Raw genomic sequence first — 19,219 nt, 5'->3', positions numbered from 1 at the left:
CCCGTCCACCCCCACACGGCCCGTCCACCCCCACACGGCCCGTCCACCCCCACACGGCCCGTCCACCCCCACACGGCCCGTCCACCCGGAAACAGCCCGTCCACCCGGACACGGCCCGTCCACCCCCACACGGCCCGTCCACCCCCACACGGCCCGTCCACCCCCACACGGCCCGTCCACCCGGACACGGCCCGTCCACCCGGACACGGCCCGTCCACCCCCACACGGCCTGTCCACCCCCACACGGCCCGTCCACCCGGACACGGCCCGTCCACCCCCACACGGCCCGTCCACCCGGACACGGCCCGTCCACCCCCACACGGCCCGTCCACCCCCACACGGCCCATTTGCAACAACGCAGTCCATACAAATAAAGGAACAGGAGGAGGCCATTCAGCCCTCGAGCCTGTACCGTCAGTCAATTAGATCACGGCTGATCTGCATCTTAACTCCATTTACCCGCCTTGGTTCCCTAACCCTTAATCCCCTTACCCAACAAAAATTTATCAATCTCAGCTTTGAAATTTTCAATTGACCCCCAGCCTCAACAGCTTTTTGGGGGAGAGAGTTCCAGATTCCCACTCCCCTTTGTGTGAAGAAATGCTTCCTGACATCACCCCTGAACGGCCTGGCTCTAATTTTAAGGTTCTGCCCCCCTTGTTCTGGACTCTCCCCCACCAGAGGAAATAGTTTCTCTCTATCTCCCCTATCAAATCCTTTAATCATCTTAAACACCTCAATTAGATCACCCCTTAATCTTCTAAACTCGAGGGAATACAAGCCCAGTCTCTCCACCCTACCTCATAATTTAACCCTTTTAACCCTGGTACCATTCTGGTCAATCTGCGCTGCCCCCCCTCCAAGGCCAATATATCCTTCCTGAGGTGCGGTGCCCAGAACTGAACGCAGTCTCCAGATGCTGCCTAACCAGAGCTTTTATACAACTGTACATAACTTCCACCCCTGTGTATTCCAGCCAACTTGAGATAAAGGCCAACATTCCATTAGACTTTTTACACAGAATTGCATAGAATATGCAGCACAGAAACAGGCCATTCAGCCCATCTGGTCTATGCTGGTGTTTATGCTCCACACGAGCCCCCTCCCTCCCTACTTCATTTACCCCCATCAATATATCCTTTTAAATTATTTTTTGTACCTGTCCACTAGCTTTTGGTGATTTCTGTACATGGACCCCTAAATCTCTCTGCTCCTCCACAGTTCCTGCTTCTCACCGTTTAGAAAATATTCTGATCTATCTTTCTTAGATTCAAAGTGGATGACCTCACACACCACTCAGTTATTGCAGCCCTTTTGGCTTTGAAATGAAAATTTCCATTAAATAAATATAGAATTGAATTGTACAAGTTACAGCCATTCAACCAGGCCTTTTTATAGCTATTAATAAATGCAAGTACCTTTTTTATTGCATGTTTAATGAGGACCTGATTTCATAACATTACCCCCCTGTTCGCTGACATTGCATTCTGATTAATAAGTAATGCATTAGGAAAGAAATATTCAGTTTGGGTCAAGCCTGTCGATAAAAATAGCTCCTTTACAAATCTTTGTAGCACAGCCTGTTTAATCATTCGTTCAGCAACAGAACAAACTAAAAGCTTGCTCCAGGAGAGAGTCGTCCAATTTCTAAAAAAAATAATGGGTGAGGTTTGTCAGTGAACGAGCACGATGTGTATCGGGCCTTCGAAACTGGGTCCTTTCTGGGATCAGGAATCTGAATGAGAGTGAACGGGAAGACACTGTGTCTGTCGGATTTGTGTCTTGGTATCATTTGTGTGTTTATGTGGAGTTGATCACAATCGTGGGTCCACGTTGGCAGGCAAACGTTCTGGAACTTTCTCCTAGGCAGAGTGTTAATAATTAAAGAGGGACAGAAAGTGTTGCTTGCAGCCAGTTAACCTCAAGATCATTGGCAGTGCAGGACCTTCGAGCGTTAAAGTCTGTTCACCACCTGTCGATCGTAGAGCTGTGGTTACACACTGCGAGAAGCAGCATCACCATCGCCCAGTGCCTCTAGCAATGCTGAGCTTCCCGGTCAATGCTTCCAGTGAGTAGCAGCATTACCTGTGGGGACGTTGAATGTGAGATGTGTCGTTGTTCTTAGCGATGCTTCCGGCCAAGTGTCACCTCGACAGGTGGGGATGAAAGAAATGCTGAGGAATGGCAGCAGAGAGCCAGGCTGTGGGAAGCTCGTGCAAAAAGGGCTTCACGGATCTGTCAGGTGCTGCAGGTTTAATGTCCCCCTTCGCGCCCCACACCCCTGCAGCCGTTACATGGGGAGGTTCTCAACTCACCTGAACTCTCCAGACAGGCGCTTCATTCTGTGGGGTGGGGGGGTGCAAGCAAGGCCCAACATTCAGTGGGAAAAGTGCATCAGTGAAATTCTGAAAAACAGGGCTCAGAAATTCCACTGGAGGGCTTTTGGGGTTGGATTTGGAACAGGATGGAAGTTAGACTCATTCCATTGCTGTTCCCCACCCCCCCCCCCCCCCCGACTCCAGCCTGAATCCCGGAGTGATTGGACACTTCCATACCCTTGGCCGGCACTCACACCCATTCCCAGTGAGAGTTAATGGGTGGAAAGAAACTCTCAATAATGTGGGAAGAGAACATAAGAACATAAGAAATAGGAGCAGGAGTAGGCCAATCGGCCCCTCGAGCCTGCTCCGCCATTCAATAAGATCATGGCTGATCTGATCCTAACCTCAAATCTAAATTCATGTCCAATTTCCTGCCCGAAGGACAGTTTGGGGTGGGGGTGGGTGGGTGCAGGGCTTAGAAGCTGGCTCCTCGCCATCTCTGGGTTCAATACGAGCCCACCCAAAATTGAAGTCAACAAAAAATCAAATCGGAGGGGGGCGTGTAAAATGGGCTGCCGTTTCGCTATTGCTGTTACTACCTGAAGACCAATTTTACCCCAATGTGTTTAAAATTCTTTCAAAAATGCATGAATAGTTTTTTCTTAATGACACACGAGGGTAAATGTTTGAGGATCGGGGCCTGAACCCTGGCGTTAGCACAGCGAGATACTCGGCCACAGAACGACCCCTGTTTGTCCAATAATGCCCAAGATTAATTCTCCAGCTCATTCTCAGCTCCCAGCCTCCTGCTGTGAAAGACCTGACTGTCGCACCGTGTTATTAGATTGCCTGACCGTGCACCTCCCACAAAATGTCGGAGATGTCTTGATCTTTTTAGAACCTTGGCGTGGGTGCAGAGAGTGTGGTGCAGTCTGGGCTTGAGTGAAGTCAAAGTCAGTACGATAGAATTCTAAAACCAGAAAACTGTCGTTTCTGATAATTACATTGAGTTACATCGAATGTACAGCACAGAAGCAGGCCATTCAGCCCCACTGGTCTATGCCGGTGTTTATGCTCCAAACGAGCCTCCTCCCTCCCTACCTAATCTCACCGTGTGGAGATGCCGGTGATGGACTGGGGTTGACAATTGTAAACAATTTTACAACACCAAGTTATAGTCCAGCAACTAATCTCACCGTATCAGCATATCCTTCTATTCCTTTCTCCCTCATGTGTTTATCCAGCTTCCCCTTAAATACATCTACACTATTCACTCAACTACTCCTTGTGGGAGCGAGTTCACATTCCAACCACTCTCTGGGTAAAGAAGTTTCTCCTGAATTCCCTATTGGATTTATCAGTGACTATCTTATATTTATGGCCCCTAGTTCTGGTCTCCCCCGCAAGTGGAAACATCTTCTCTACGTCTACCCTATCGAACCCTTTCATAATCTTAAAGACCTCTATCAGGTCATCTCTCAGACTTCTCTTTTCTTGAGAAAAGAGCCCAAGATAAGATCAAATCTTTGTTAAGAATCAACAGTCTCTTTGGTAAAATGGAGTTAAGTTTAATGCAAATCTATGCGCTAATTGAGGGGTTCCCAGCTCGTGGTCCAGAGGCTGCATCGAGAGCCCAAGAGGCCTGATCATCCCACCACGTAGTAAATTTGCACAAACCAGCCTGACCTGTACAACTGGTTCATCACCGTGCCCTGCTATCCTGGCCACATCTCATTACTTTCAGTAAGTCACACACGCCTAAGGTACGTCACTAAGGCAGGCCGAAGGCCCAACCCTCAACGGGTTGTATGAAGAGCGAAGGGACAATAGAGAGCAGTACAGATACTGGCTGCGAGCAAACCCTCCCACAGCTTTACTCTGTATCTAACCCGTGCTGTACCTGCCCTGGGAGTGTTTGATACGACAGTGTAGAGGGAGCTTTACTCTGTATTTAACCCGTGCTGTACCTGCCCTGGGAGTGTTTGATGGGACAGTGTAGAGAGAGCTTTACTCTGTATCTAACCCGTGCTGTACCTGCCCTGGGAGTGTTTGATGGGACAGTGTAGAGGGAGCTTTACTCTGTATCTAACCCGTGCTGTACCTGCCCTGGGAGTGTTTGATGGGACAGTGTAGAGGGAGCTTTACTCTGTATCTAACCCTGTACCTGCCCTGGGAGTGTTTGATGGGACAGTGTAGAGGGAGCTTTACTCTGTATCTAACCCGTGCTGTACCTGCCCTGGATGTGGGAATTTTCCCTTGGGGATGTTGGGGCAGCAGTGGGGACGAGGCTATAATTTTGGAGAGTGAAGGAGGGTGTTGTTGAAGAATGGTGCAGTACCAGCAGAGAGAGAGAGAGAGAGAGAGAAAGGGGGGAGATAAACTCGGTCCCGAAATACCTGGGCCTGGAGTGGGCTGAAAACCCGACCTCCGGCTGATGGGGAGGGCCTGAATTTGCCGGTGGAATTTGGTTCTTTTGTGATTCTGCCCGTTAAATCGGCCCTTTAAATTCGGGGCAAGAGGGCCTTGGCCAGAAATTCAGCCCAGCACTCCTCACAGCAAAGGGACGTGTTGGGGAAAGTTCCTGGGCTTTCTCGGGAAATTCCTCCCTTTACACCCTGAACAGTTCCCAGCATTGTCCGGACCATTGCTGAGCTCACAGCTCTGTTGATGTACTGTAGCCTACATTTGCAATAAACAGGTAAGATGTCGGTCGGTGACTCATACACACTGCAATCTCTTAGACTTCACATTTTACAAAAAGAATATAGAGGCAAAAAAGATTCACAAGAATGATACCAGAACTGAGAGGTTATACTTATCAGGAAAGGATGAACAGGCTGGGGCTCATTTCTCTAGAAAAGAGAAGGGTGAGGGGTGACCTGATAGAGGTCTTTAAGATTATGAAAGGGTTTGATAGGGTAGACGTAGAGAAGATGTTTCCTCTTGTGGGGAGACCAGAACTAGGGGCCATAAATATAAAATAATCACAAATAAATCCAATAGGGAATTCAGGAGAAACTTCTTTACCCAGAGAGTGGTGAGAATGTGGAACTCGCTCCCACAAGGAGTAGTTGAGGCAAATAGTGTAGATACGTTTAAGGGGAAGCTGGATAAACACATGAGGGAGAAAGGAATAGAAGGATATGCTGATAGGATGAGATGAAGAGGGGAGGGAGGAGGCTCGTGTGGAGCATAAACACCGGGATAGACCAGTTGGGCCGAATGGCCTGTTTCTGTGCTGTACATTCTGTGTAATCTTCAGATCAGAATCTCCAATTAAACTTAAACTTGTTTTAATCTGAGTTGATCCAAATCTTCAGTCCTATCCCTAAATACCCAGTCACAGGTACACAGCACAGGTGGGCTCCCAGCGCAGTGGGATTATCAGGTGATCCCAAACCCTCGCTAACCTCGGTAACCCCAAAAACACCACAGAGAAAGAATGGAAGAGTGAGGTGAGCTGACCTTTGCAGGTGATTCGATAGTGACACAGAAACCTTTAAACCAGCTGTTGGCGTCAGCTGTTCTCTGTTGGATCTCTGTGTGCAAACACTCTCCGCTCCCTCCCGTGCCTGCCCAGGTGGCTGTGTGATTACAACCATGACTCAGTCGGGTACATTGGCTCCCTGCCATTTCCCTGCTCTTAAACTTCGCTCGAGAAACACCTGAATGCTACTGAAATGACATGGAAGCCTGTCTCGGCCACTCAGACAACAACTGGCAAGAAAACAGGTAAATCTTCAAACAGATTCTCTTCTCTATTTTTTTGTCTAACCTTAATACTTGAAGTTCTTTTATGCTTCGGGTCTCTGTGGTTTAGTTAGCTTTTAGTTGTGGTTTACCTACATCAAGACCTGCCCCATAAAACTTTTAACCTTATTGTTATCCATCTGGGTAAATCCCTTCAAGTTGCTTTGAAGGGATTTAAAGAGCTGGGCTTTAGTTATTGGAGTCTGTGAACAAAATGTCTCTGATAAACAAACAAAGCAGTCATGGTTCACAGTTACCAAAGTGTTAGTGCTGTAGTGTTATAGATTGTGCTTGTACTGGGGCAGGATTGATATTTTAATACACTGCCAAGGAGTTGGAGCCACACCATACCTCTCCCGGAGCAGCGCCGTACGTCTCTCGGAGCAGCGCCGTACCTCTCCCGGAGCAGCGCCGTACCTCTCTCGGAGCAGCGCCGTACCTCTCTCGGAGCAGCGCCGTACCTCTCTCGGAGCAGCGCCGTACCTCTCCCGGAGCAGCGCCGTACCTCTCCCGGAGCAGCGCCGTACCTCTCTCGGAGCAGCGCCGTACCTCTCCCGGAGCAGCGCCGTACCTCTCTCGGAGCAGCGCCGTACCTCTCCCGGAGCAGCGCCGTACCTCTCTCGGAGCAGCGCCGTACCTCTCCCGGAGCAGCGCCGTACCTCTCCCGGAGCAGCGCCGTACCTCTCTCGGAGCAGCGCCGTACCTCTCTCGGAGCAGCGCCGTACCTCTCCCGGAGCAGCGCCGTACCTCTCTCGGAGCAGCGCCGTACCTCTCTCGGAGCAGCGCCGTACCTCTCTCGGAGCAGCGCCGTACCTCTCCCGGAGCAGCGCCGTACCTCTCTCGGAGCAGCGCCGTACCTCTCTCGGAGCAGCGCCGTACCTCTCTCGGAGCAGCGCCGTACCTCTCTCGGAGCAGCGCCGAGGCACTGTAGAGACATATTGTAGCGTTGTTCCGTGGTGGTGCCCAGAACCCATAAATTGCCAGCAAGAAACCTGGATACCATTAATAAAGAGGGTCAGAGATGAAATATGGGACACCAGGTCCTGGATGAGGCTCTTTCCTTCAGAGGGTGGAATCTGGGAGTTTGTTGTAGACAGTAGAAGGCCGTGGTTAGAGATAAAAATTCACAACAGATTGATTCAGAACCAACCCCTCAACTAGTCCCTAACAGATAACCTATAGACAAAGCAACTACCAATAGTAAGGTCGTGCATATAAGTTCATTGGTTGTTCTATCTTTGCCTGAACTAAAATGACCTTGTTTTCTGTTGTCTACATTGTTCAGTTATGCCTGGATCATAAGGGTGTTGTTTGCTAAATTGGAAGGATAAGCCACTCACCCACCCTGTTTGGACAGCCGATTCAATCCACTCCAGAGGCTAGAGCCCATAATTCAGACGGTGTTGTAACGAGCGCCTGTGTTGTAACGAGCATCTGTGTTGTAACGAGTGTTTGTTGTAATGAGCATCGGTGATGTAACGAGGGTCTGTGTTGTAACGAGCGGCCCTGTTGTAACGAAGGTCTGTGTTGTAATGAGTATCAATGTTGTAACGAGGGTGGTAATGAGTTTCGGTGTTGTAATGAGTTTCGGTGTTGTAATGACTGTCAATATTGTGCAAGTTTAGATTCCATTTAATTCAAAGTTAGTTTTTGGCTGTTCATAATTTTTAGAAAACTGTGAACAATCACTCATCAAATTCGAGCTCAAAACAACGAGCATCGACTTTCAGCCTAGACCCAGCAAATGGACCAAGTTGAGAGTTGGCTGGGTTTGACTGACTCAAGCAAATTCACACACATTCTGTTGGAATCTTAGATTTTAAGCCGATAGCTGTACTCGGAGAATCTATAACAAAGCGCGACTTGTGTTTGTGCAGGTGAGAGAAAGCTCGGAGCCCCAGTTTTGCATGTGCAATCAGTGTAGGATCTTTGGAGATAAAACGTGTTATAGATCTCTCCCTTTACACTTCTGTGACAAGGTGTCTCTAGCAGATGCATGGGTGGACTTGTCTGTGAAATCGCACTAACAAAGTCAGAACTAGCAGAGAAAAATGTAAACAACCAGAGTCTAGCCCGGTGGGCGTGACGGAGTGAAATGTCTAAGTGGTGAAGGAAACTGCAGCCAGTGCGTTTTGCTGAGTTTTCAGAATGTTGTCCTTCGGCCCTCCCCCACCATTTCTCCCATTGTCCCCTCAAGCCACAGGTGATGGCCACAATCAGGTAGCTCCTGATTGGCCCTTCTTCAGTTATGAGTCTAGATCTTCTGCTGCTGGCTACACATTGCCACATTATAAATCGGGCAGTCCGTGGTGGAAAATGAGTGCGAGTTCAGTCCTGCCTGATCCCACACACACTTTGTGCTGTGAGGCAGTCTCTGGGGTGTAGAAAGGCAACCCCTCGCCTCAAACATTCATTTGGGGGGGGGCGTGAAGTTCCTGCACACCATTTCCCATAGTCCTGCCATGAAGAACGTCAGATGTAATTGGCTCCCATGCGGTACATGCAAGGCCCCTTATAGAAAGACACTCTAATCTTCAGGCAAATGTATTTCACCCATTTCCCAACCACTTTCTTCCTTTTTTTTGTTGTTTTTTTTCCTCCTGGCAATTATGTTCCCACGAGCCTTTGTGCCAATTGTAAATTAATTTATGTCCCCAGCATCATTACTGGCACCAGTGGGTTTGTCAATGGGGATTCTCCTATCTGAGATGCTCCATCCCCAGCCACTGGTACAGGCAGAGTCACAGTCACATCTGCAGGACAGATGATTAATGCATAGGAGCTCCGATACCTAAAGAAAGCTGAAACAGCCCTGAGATAGGTGTCTGCCCCTAGCTATAATGTGGGATATTTCCGTGGGAGCATCCCAATCCCAGTGTGACCTGGCATGGCATGCCAAGGTGACCAACAGCCAGCAGACCCTGATTGGCCACACCCAACAAAAATGCCACTAACCATATCTGTAGGTGTTGGCACACCTATTTGCCAATGACCATGAGGAACTGCCTTCCTAGGGCTCAGGTCAGCAACGATTCTGTGCCACCTACTGCATGGGCACCTGCAGTTACCGTGCGGCATGGGGCTGGCACAGCCAGTGACAAGTACAAGTCACCGCGGCCTGAAACGCAAAGCACCTCCTTGCAGGCATGCTGCAACGCTGACCTATGGGGGATAGGAGCATGGATTGGCACTAGCACCTTGTGTAGCTCCAACCTCACTGGAGCAGACAGGGGGCCGAGATACCCCCTCCCTCACCCACCTGCACCTTGGGTTTCCTTTCCCACCATTTTTTGTCTGTCAATTCTTCGTCCCCTCCCCCTTCAGCCGTGGTGAAGGCTGCTGATAGGTTGAGATGCCTTCTGAACCTTTTCAGGATATTTCGGTTCCCTGATTGTGACACTCCCCTTTAATTGTTCCCTTCCCTTTAAATTTCATTTACACTCAATTTTCTGTTCCTATCATTAACTTGCCTCCCCCCACCCACCCCCGAAGATATGCGAATGAAATAATCTCAGGAAATTGGGCACAAACAGCACAGTCCAATTTCAGTCTAACTCTTGCCAGGGGCCATTTGGGTAAAAACTGTCCCCGTATCAGAAAATCTAGGCTTGAATGTTGGCAGGATATTTGACTGTATGAGCATCACAACACTTCTGCCCTCACTCAATGTCCACACATGGATTTGGAGGGGGTGCAGTGCAGATTCATTAGAATGATACTAGGCCTTAAAGAGTTAAATTATGAGGGCACATTGCATAAATTTGGTTTGTATTCCCTTGAGTTTGGAAGATTAAGGGGTGACCTAATCAAAGTGTTTAAATGATAAAGGAATTTGATAGGGTAGATAGGAAACTATTTCCTCCAGTGGGAGAGTCCAGAACAAGGGGGCATAACCTTAAAATTAGAGCTAGGCCGTTCAGGGGTGATGTCAGGAAGCACTTCTTCACACAAAGGGGAGTGGAAATCTGGAACTCTCTCCCCCAAAAAAAGGCTGTGGAGGCTGGGGGTCAATTGGAAGACTGAGATTGGTAGTTTTTTGTTGAGTAAGGGCATGAAGGGGTCTGGAGCAAAGGCGGGTAAGTGGAGTTGAGGTACAGATCAGGCATGATCTAATTGAATGGCGGAGCAGGCTCGAGGGGCTGAAAGGCCTCCTCCTGTTCACATGAGTCACTGGATAGGAATCAAGAGCAGGAATCTTGGCTGATTTCTTTTCCCTCCCTAACCCAGGGGCAATGAAATCATTTGGAGAACCCCCAACTGCTGCCCTGTCTGAGATCAGCTAACTCAAAACAGAATAAGGATGGAATCTGGCTCAGAGTGGCACCAAGCAGTACACTCACCCATTGGGTGCTTTTGTATTCTGTATCTTCAGAACATGCTGAGGTGAGCCAGCTTTCACTAATGATGACACCTTGATGATTCTCAACCCTTTTTTCAAATCCCTCCATGGCCTCCCCCCCCCACCTCCCTATCTCTGTAACCTCCTCCAGCCCAAAGATCTCTGCACTCCTCCAATTCTGGCCTCTTGCGCATCCCCCGATTTCTATCGCTCCACCATTGACGGCCGTGCCTTCAGCTGCCTAGGCCCTAAGCTCTTGAATTCCCTCCCTAAACCTCTCCGCCTCTCTCTCCTCCTTTAAGACATTCCTTAAAACCTACCTCTTTGACCAAGCTTTTGGTCACCGGTCCTAAAATGTCCTTATGTGGCTCGGTGTCAAATTTTGTCTGATAATCGCTCCTGTGAAACTCCTTGGGACGTTTTATTACGTTAAAGACACGATATAAATGCAAATTGTTGTTATTGTTGCTCTTGGATTTCCTTCTACAGTGTGCATTTGTGATTCCCTTTATCACTGTTGTGTCATTAATAGTTTCGTCACCTGCACGGTGCTAGGTACAGAATTACTCCCCACTGCCTGACTACAAATCCCCTCATTCCATTGACAATTGGCTGGACTAAGACACATGGCAGGACATACTAGGAGATAAAGAGGAGTAATCATAAAATCAACATCCTACTTTATTGCTATCTCTGGAACTTTCCCCTATCTCCTCACGAGGCAACTTGTGCCTCTGACCTCCACCTGGGCCCAGTTCCAGGCCACAATGCTCTACCCCCAGTTACCAAGGTTACTCTATAAATTGGCCAATAAAAAGAGTCTTGTTTGCTTCACAGCAGTTTGAGTGCTGTGAACTTCCCCTTCCACCCTCCCTGCAACGTCAGCAGCAACTCCAGGATTCCTCTTGCTGTGGCAGATGTCCCAAAATGACAGGCAACCCTCAGATACCTGGAATGCAAGCCTGTGGCTATCAGCCTGGGAGCACAGTCAGTACTTTGCTATTGACGCTGCACGGTATTCCTGGTCTGTTGCTCTAATTGAAGGTGCAGGAACAGAGAGACCTGGGGGTAGAATCATAGAAAATAGGAGCAAGAGTCGGCCATTCGGCCCTTCGGGTCTGCTCCGCCATTCAAAATGATCATGGCTGATCGTCTAACTCAGTACCCTGTTCCCGCTTTTTCCCCATATCCCTTGATCCTTTTAGCATTAAGATATGTATATGTGCACAGGTCGTTAAAGGTGGCAGGGCAGGCTGAGAAAGTGGTTAAAAAGGCATTTGGGATCCTGGGCTTTATAAATAGAGGCATAGAGTACAAAAGCAAGGAAGTCATGATGAAACTTTATAAAACACTGGTTCGGCCACAAATGGAGTAGTGTGTCCAGTTCTGGGCACCGCACTTCAGGAAGGATGTGAAGGTCTTAGAGAGGGTGCAGAAAAGATTTATTAGAATGGTTCCAGGGATGAGGGACTTCAGTTATGTGGAGAGACTGGAGAAGCTGGGGTTGTTCTCCTTAGAGCAGAGAAGGTTGCAAGAAGATTTGATCAAGGTGTATAAAATCATGAAGGGTCAAAACAGAGTAGATAGATAGAGAGAAACTATTTCCATTGACGGAAAGTTTGAGAAGCAGAGGACACAGATTTAAGGTGATTGGCAAAAGAACCAAAGGCGACATAAGGGAAAACTTTTTTATGCAGCAAGTGGTTATGATCTGGAATGTGCTGCCTGAAACGGTGGTGGAGGCAGATTCAAAAGGGAATTGGACAAGTACTTGAAGGGAAAAAATTTGCAGGGCTATGGGGAAAGGGCAGGGGAGTGTGACTAGCTGGATTGCTCTTGCAGAGAGCCGGCATGGGCTCGATAGGCTGAATGGCCTCCATCTATACTGTAACCATTCTATGATTCTAATATTTGGTGGTTGAAAGACTCTGAAATTCCTGGGATCTTGCTTTGCCGGTGTAATTGCGACAGAGCAGAATCCCCGCCTGCCCTTGCCCAAGGCCGGAGAGCCTGTCCCAAATTCCCGGGAAAGCGGTCTCTTGCCAATCCTGGGAGGGCCCCTAGCACCTACAAGGGTGGTGCCCACCCCCTGTCCAAACTGACCCATCCCCTCGAGATGTTTGTCTCACATTAGGGCCACTCCAACTAGAGAAGGTAATGGGTCCACTCCAGAATTGGTTAGTAAAGGCTTCAAGCCGACAGAAGGTCTCGGCGGACTCGCACCAGGTCTCAACTGGCGTCAGTTCCACTGGGACATGTCAAGGGCATACCGTGGGGATTTCCAAGGGAAGTCTGGCCGATCCCGCTCAACTGGAATCTAATCAGGGCAGAATCTCGGCACAACCTGGCGCTGGACAATATTGCAGTCCAACCCGATCAGAAATTAAATTTGCACCTTCTCCCAACCCGGGAATGTTTCTTCCAGCATTACACTGTGGTATCCGGTATGCCCATCTTGTCTAAAGGTGCCAGGCAGTGCCTTGCCTTTCAAAATCCTGTCTTCCTGGCACTGTGCACCTGCCTCAGTGAGTGTTGGACTCGGTGAGAGGAATTTAAAAAAAACTACAATAAAAGTTAGATAAGATTAGCCTGTGTGGACTGCACCGTGTGCAAAACTACCCTGAGTTGGGCAGGAATCACTCAACAAGACTGTTAATGTGATCCACCTGTTTATACTTTCTTATCAATGTTATTGCCTTTTTTTAATGACTAGCAGTAAATATAACTTCACATTACACGGAGTGAGACTCATGGGGGATGGGCAACTCTCGCTTTTACTTTACAATTATTTATGCAACCTCAGTGCTGCACACTGTTTGGGCAATCGGTCACTACAGTGTCTGCGGACTATACACACCCCTCTATACCCACCCAGCCCTGCCCACTACATCCCCCTCTATACCCACCCAGCCCTGCCCACTATACCCACCCCTCTATACCCACCCAGCCCTGCCCACTATACACCCACTCTATACCCACCCAGCCCTGCCCACTATACCCACCCCTCTATACCCACCCAGCCCTGCCCACTATACACCCGCTCTATACCCACCCAGCCCTGCCCACTATACCCACCCCTCTATACCCACCCAGCCCTGCCCACTATACCCACCCCTCTATACCCACCCAGCCCTGCCCACTATACACCCGCTCTATACCCACCCAGCCCTGCCCACTATACCCACCCCTCTATACCCACCCAGCCCTGCCCACTATACACACCCCTCTATACCCACCCAGCCCTGCCCACTATACACACCCCTCTATACCCACCCAGCCCTGCCCATTATACACACCCCCTCTATACCCACCCAGCCCTGCCCACTATACACACCCTCTATACCCACCCAGCCCTGCCCATTATACACACCCCCTCTATACCCACCGAGCCCTGCCCACTATACACACCCCTCTATACCCACCCAGCCCTGCCCACTATACACACCCCTCTATACCCACCCAGCCCTGCCCACTATACCCACCCCTCTATACCCACCCAGCCCTGCCCACTATACACACCCCTCTATACCCACCCAGCCCTGCCCACTATACCCACCCCTCTATACCCACCCAGCCCTGCCCACTATACCCACCCCTCTATACCCACCCAGCCCTGCCCAAGGATGTGCAAGAGGCCAGAATTGGAGGAGCGCAGAGATCTCGGGATACTACTGTGAACTTTCTCCCAGACATCTGGAACTTTCCTACTTGTATACAGAAGTAAGTTCAAACATAAATGTACCCATCATTTGCTGAACCAGTCCTGTCCAGGCATGCTTCAGACCGTAGGAACATTCTGGGTTTGCACATTGCTATCTCAGCAATAATTCTCCAGGTCAAAATTTGCGAGTCACCTGCCTTTGATGGAGATGTTTCCAGCTTTGGTTCACCTGCCTGAGGACAACCCCCACATAAAAAACGAACTTGCATTTATGTAGTACCTTTCATGTCCCCAGGATGTCCCAAAGTGCTTCACAGTCGATGAATTGCTTTTGAAGTGTAGTCACTGTTATCTTTAGGCCAATAGCCACAATGCGCTTCCTGTTGCAATGAAGTTGCCAGTTTTGAAAGCAGTGAAGATGAGGAAGGGCCTCTCACAGAGCCAGTAATTGAAGGAGGATTTCCCATCAACTCCTTGTAAGAAAAAGTGATAAAGAGATGGACCTCTAGACCTCTGGCCATGTGCAAATCTCCATCCTCCATCCTCCCCAAATTGGAATATCTGTCATCCTCACCTTGCCCTCTGCTCTACTATTGTCGCACTGGCCGAAAGGCTATTTTTTTCTAGAGTTGCCCTGCTGCAGGAATAAGTCCACCAGCAGCTTCTTAGGTCAGTCAGCCATGGGCCTTGCCAGTGTCAGCAGTGCTGCATGGTGATCTCCCTTTAATGCTGTATCAGGTGCCAGTAGTTAAGAAAGATCCCTAAATGGGATGGTTTCTGGCAGCAGTGATGGCCTGAGAAGGGCCGTCAGGGTTAAATTCCTGCAGGAGTTCTCCGATCATCCATCGCTTTTATGCCATTTCTCCAGGCTTTCCCCAGGTCTTCCACCAAAGTTACGACAGACAATCGGGAGAACCCCCATCTTGTTTGTGGCTTAAGAATGTTTCACATTTTCTACTTATTTGGCAAATATCATTAGCTTCAAGCATTCCTCTTGGCCTCTTTTGCAAGATTAATTATTGGCAATGTGGTGTAGGGTGTCACGTCTTGCAGTTGCTGCATGGTAGTAAAGGCATGCAGAGTTTCTAGCGCTGTGGAGGTTATTAGGCAGTCAGAGAGTTAACATGCTCCAGAATGAGTTGACCTATATAGGGATCTGTCATTATTTCAACTATAAGAATCCAACATTGGGATGTGTTGGAACAGATTAACCTCTGGTAATTAGCTGATTACTTGGAACAAATGGTAAAGCTTGTTTGTACTGATACACAGTTGGACAAACTCCAACAACAATACGTGGTTCAAAAGTACAAATACTTCAACTCTGTCAAGTATGTTGGAGAAAAGAGGTTTTGGGTGAAATGTCCTCACCTCCCACACCCGCTCTCTGGGCTGCTCTATAGTTGCTGCATTTGTTGCTCGTTGGACTCTGTACAAGCCCAACAAAGGGACTATGTGCCAGACTTGGAATTTCTCCCCCTCCCAACTCTCCATGCCAAACCCAAGTTCTCTCTCTGCCAATTGACGCACAGGCAGGTTGATATTTCTATGGCCCCACCCTCCAATTTTTTTTCCTCTTGCTATTGGCTCAAACCAGGGTGAAGATTAAACCAAAAGTATTTAAGTAATTTATAGCAATTAGACTCCAGCCTCCTCAAAGACTTCTGACAGTTTTTAAGGAAGCAAAAAGTGTCAAAAGTGCTTTAACTGGGGAGCCTGGGCCATTTCTGTCTGCTGGCCCCTTGACTCTGGGTCTCCTAGGCAAAGAAAAAGAAAGAACTTGCATTTATATAGCGCCTTTCATGACCTCAGGACCTCCCAAGGTGCATTACAATCAATGAAGTACTTTTGAAGTGCAGTCACTGTTGGAATGTAGGAAACGTGGCAGCCAATTTGCGCACAGCAAGATCCCACAAACAGCAATGTGATAATGACCAGATCATCTGTTTTACTGATGTTGGTTGAGGGATAGATATTGGCCCCAGGACACTGGGGAGAACTCTCCTGCTTGGGCCCTCAGGAAGTGCTCCTCATTGAAAGTATGGCAGCAGGAGAACCTCTCCTCCATTACTAGCTGACTCTCCGTGAGATGAATCCTGTCCTGGGCAGGGACTGGTACCACACAGAGACAGGAAGAGAGTGGAGATGGAAGGTTGGGGTCTCTGAGTGATGATTTCTGACATTCCTGAAACCAAGCACCACATCCTCATTTAGTTAGAACGGTGTCTGTTAAATTAGTCACTCCATCAGCTCCTCACTACTGTCCGCTGTATAAAGCACTCACTCTGTCATTAACTTGGCTCGTTGCTTTTACACTCCCTGGGCATGATTTTTATCATCAAATAATTCCAAACCTCCGAACACGGAAGCAGATTCCTCTTTGCTGTAGCTATCCCTCTGGGAAATGAAGGGAATGGCAAGTCTGGAGGTCGGTACTAAAGGGAATGTCACATGTGTCACCAACAGTTTTATAAGGCTGTTCATGTTGTACCCAGTTTGCAGATTCCTCCTTGGGAGTTTGGAATTCTTTACTTGCATCGTGACTCCCCAATGCTGGGTGACAATCGCTGACGTTCTCACCTTTGCATTCCATCCACTTGCAGACACTGATGTCTGTGGAAAGAAAGAAAGACCAAGCATTTCTAAAGATTCTTTCACATCTTTAAGACGTCACAAAGCACGTCACAGCCAATTAATTATTTTTGAAGTGTAGTCACTGTTGTTATGCAGGCAAATGTGGCAGCCAGTTTGCCACAGCAAGATCCCACAGTAATGAGATAAATGACCAGTTAATCTGATTTTGGTGGTGGTTGAGGGACAGATGTTGGCCAAGACACCAGGAGAACTCCCCTGTTCTTTAACATGCAGCTGAGCGGGCAGACTGGCCCTCAGTTTAATGTCTCATCTCTGACAGTGCAGCACTCCCTCAGTACTGACCCTCCAACGGTGCAGCGCTCCCTCAGTACTGACCCTCCGACAGTGCGGCGCTCCCTCAGTACTGACCCTCCGACAGTGCGGCGCTACCTCAGTACCGACCCTCCGACAGTGCGGCGCTCCCTCAGTACCGACCCTCCGACAGTGCGGCGCTCCCTCAGTACCGAACCTCCGACAGTGCGGCGCTCCCTCAGTATTGACCCTCCGACAGTGCGGCGCTCCCTCAGTACCGAACCTCCGACAGTGCGGCGCTCCCTCAGTACTGACCCTCCGACAGTGCGGCACTCCCTCAGTACCGCCCCTCCGACAGTGCAGCGCTCCCTCAGTACCGACCCTCCGACAGTGCGGCGCTCCCTCAGTACTGACCCTCCGACGGTGCGGCGCTCCCTCAGTACTGACGCTCCGACAGTGCGGCGCTCCCTCAGTACCGACCCTCCGACAGTGCGGCGCTCCCTCAGTACCAACCCTCCGACAGTGTGGCGCTCCCTCAGTACCGACCCTCCGACAGTGCGGCGCTCCCTCAGTACCGACCCTCCGACAGTGCGGCGCTCCCTCAGCACTGCCCCTCCAACGGTGCAGCGCTCCCTCAGTACTGACCCTCTGATGGTGCAGCATTCCCTCAGTACCGACCCTCCGACAGTGCGGCGCTCCCTCAGTACTGACCCTCCGACAGTGCAGCGCTCCCTCAGTACCGACCCTCCGACAGTGCAGCGCTCCCTCAGTACCGACCCTCCGACGGTGCAGCGCTCCCTCAGTACTGACCCTCCGACGGTGCAGCGCTCCCTCAGTACTGACCCTCCGACGGTGCAGCGCTCCCTCAGTACCGACCCTCCGACGGTGCAGCGCTCCCTCAGTACCGACCCTCCGACGGTGCAGCGCTCCCTCAGTACTGACCCTCCGACGGTGCAGCGCCCCCTCAGTACTGCCCCTCCAACGGTGCAGCGTTCCCTCAGTATCGTACTAAAGTGACAGCCAGCATTATGGACTCAAATGCTGGAGTGGGACTTGAACCCAGGGCCTTCTGACTCAGAGCGCGCGTGCTCACTTTGTGTCTTGTTTGGACAGATTCTGTGCCATTCTTTACTTTTTCTCATCTCCAGTATCTGGTAACCAAGGCATAAAAAATGGCAGTAAATGGGATCATTTAAAAAAATAATTGTTCAAAAGGATAAAATTCTACCGGGACGCCTCTAAAGATCGGCACAATCCTCTTCTCGAGAATTGCTATCAGTTTTAAATGTCCGTGACTTGCCCGAGGAACAAAACTGATTAGAACATCTTGTCACATTGTCTCTTACAAACCCTCGCTGCTGTACTTCAAAGAAGAATGATTGGCCAGTGCTGGATATGTTTGACGTGGCCATTGTTATGTGGTTTTGTTCAAAATAGAAATGTGTTTTCAGTCTTTTTTTAAAAAGACATAATTATGTGATTACAAATAACTCAGGGTGGCTTTCAATCTCACCAAACACTCGACAACTTTTATTGGAGCAAAAGTGCTGAGGTGCTGCCTTCCACATCAATGTAAAAAATCATCAACTTCTGCAGTTACTGAAAAGCAGTAAGCTGCAGATAAACAATACCAACCTGAACCTAAAATTACAACTTCAACACTTCCCATTCACTCGCATTGGATAGTATCTCAGTAGACAGTGCCCCATCACCATGGGGGGGAATCACAGACACAGACCCCCGTCCCATCACCGTGTGGGGGAATCACAGACACAGACCCCCGTCCCATCACCGTGTGGGGGAATCACAGACACAGACCCCCGTCCCATCACCATGGGGGAATCACAGACACAGACCCCCGTCCCATCACCGTGTGGGGGAATCACAGACACAGACCCCCGTCCCATCACCGTGTGGGGGAATCACAGACACAGACCCCCGTCCCATCACCATGGGGGGGAATCACAGACACAGACCCCCGTCCCATCACCGTGTGGGGGAATCACAGACACAGACCCCCGTCCCATCACCGTGTGGGGGAATCACAGACACAGACCCCCGTCCCATCACCATGGGGGGGATTCACAGACACAGATCCCCGTCCCATCACCGTGTGGGGGAATCACAGACACAGACCCCCCATCCCATCGCCGTGTGAGGGAATCACAAACACAGACCCCCGTCCCATCACCGTGGGGGGGAATCACAGACACAGACCCCCGTCCCATCACCGTGTGAGGGAATCACAGACACAGACCCCCG

At 49.6% G+C, this 19,219-nt stretch overlaps 1 protein-coding gene across 6 annotated transcripts in view; it reads left to right on the top strand.

The window, feature by feature from the left end:
* LOC137300217 (growth factor receptor-bound protein 10-like) overlaps nucleotides 1-19,219 on the top strand; it is a 123,726-nt gene that overhangs the window by 30,606 nt on the left and 73,901 nt on the right. The window contains exon 1 of one of the 6 annotated variants that reach the window (XM_067969316.1): nucleotides 1,608-1,663. The exons of 2 other annotated variants lie outside the window; for them this stretch is intronic. In XM_067969316.1, the coding sequence (XP_067825417.1) occupies nucleotides 1,660-1,663 (4 nt within the window). In that variant the 5' untranslated portion in view covers nucleotides 1,608-1,659. Of the gene's footprint in view, nucleotides 1-1,607; nucleotides 1,664-1,687; nucleotides 2,069-5,570; nucleotides 6,054-10,432; nucleotides 10,455-19,219 lie in introns of those variants that run through there. 3 more of the 6 variants (XM_067969315.1, XM_067969314.1, XM_067969318.1) reach the window with 3 other exon arrangements.

This window comes from Heptranchias perlo, chromosome 30 (genome assembly GCF_035084215.1).
Source record: "Heptranchias perlo isolate sHepPer1 chromosome 30, sHepPer1.hap1, whole genome shotgun sequence".
Taxonomy (NCBI): Eukaryota; Metazoa; Chordata; class Chondrichthyes; order Hexanchiformes; family Hexanchidae; genus Heptranchias; species Heptranchias perlo.
Note: the sequence above shows the minus strand (reverse complement) of the source record. Positions and strands in the feature narration are given on the sequence as shown.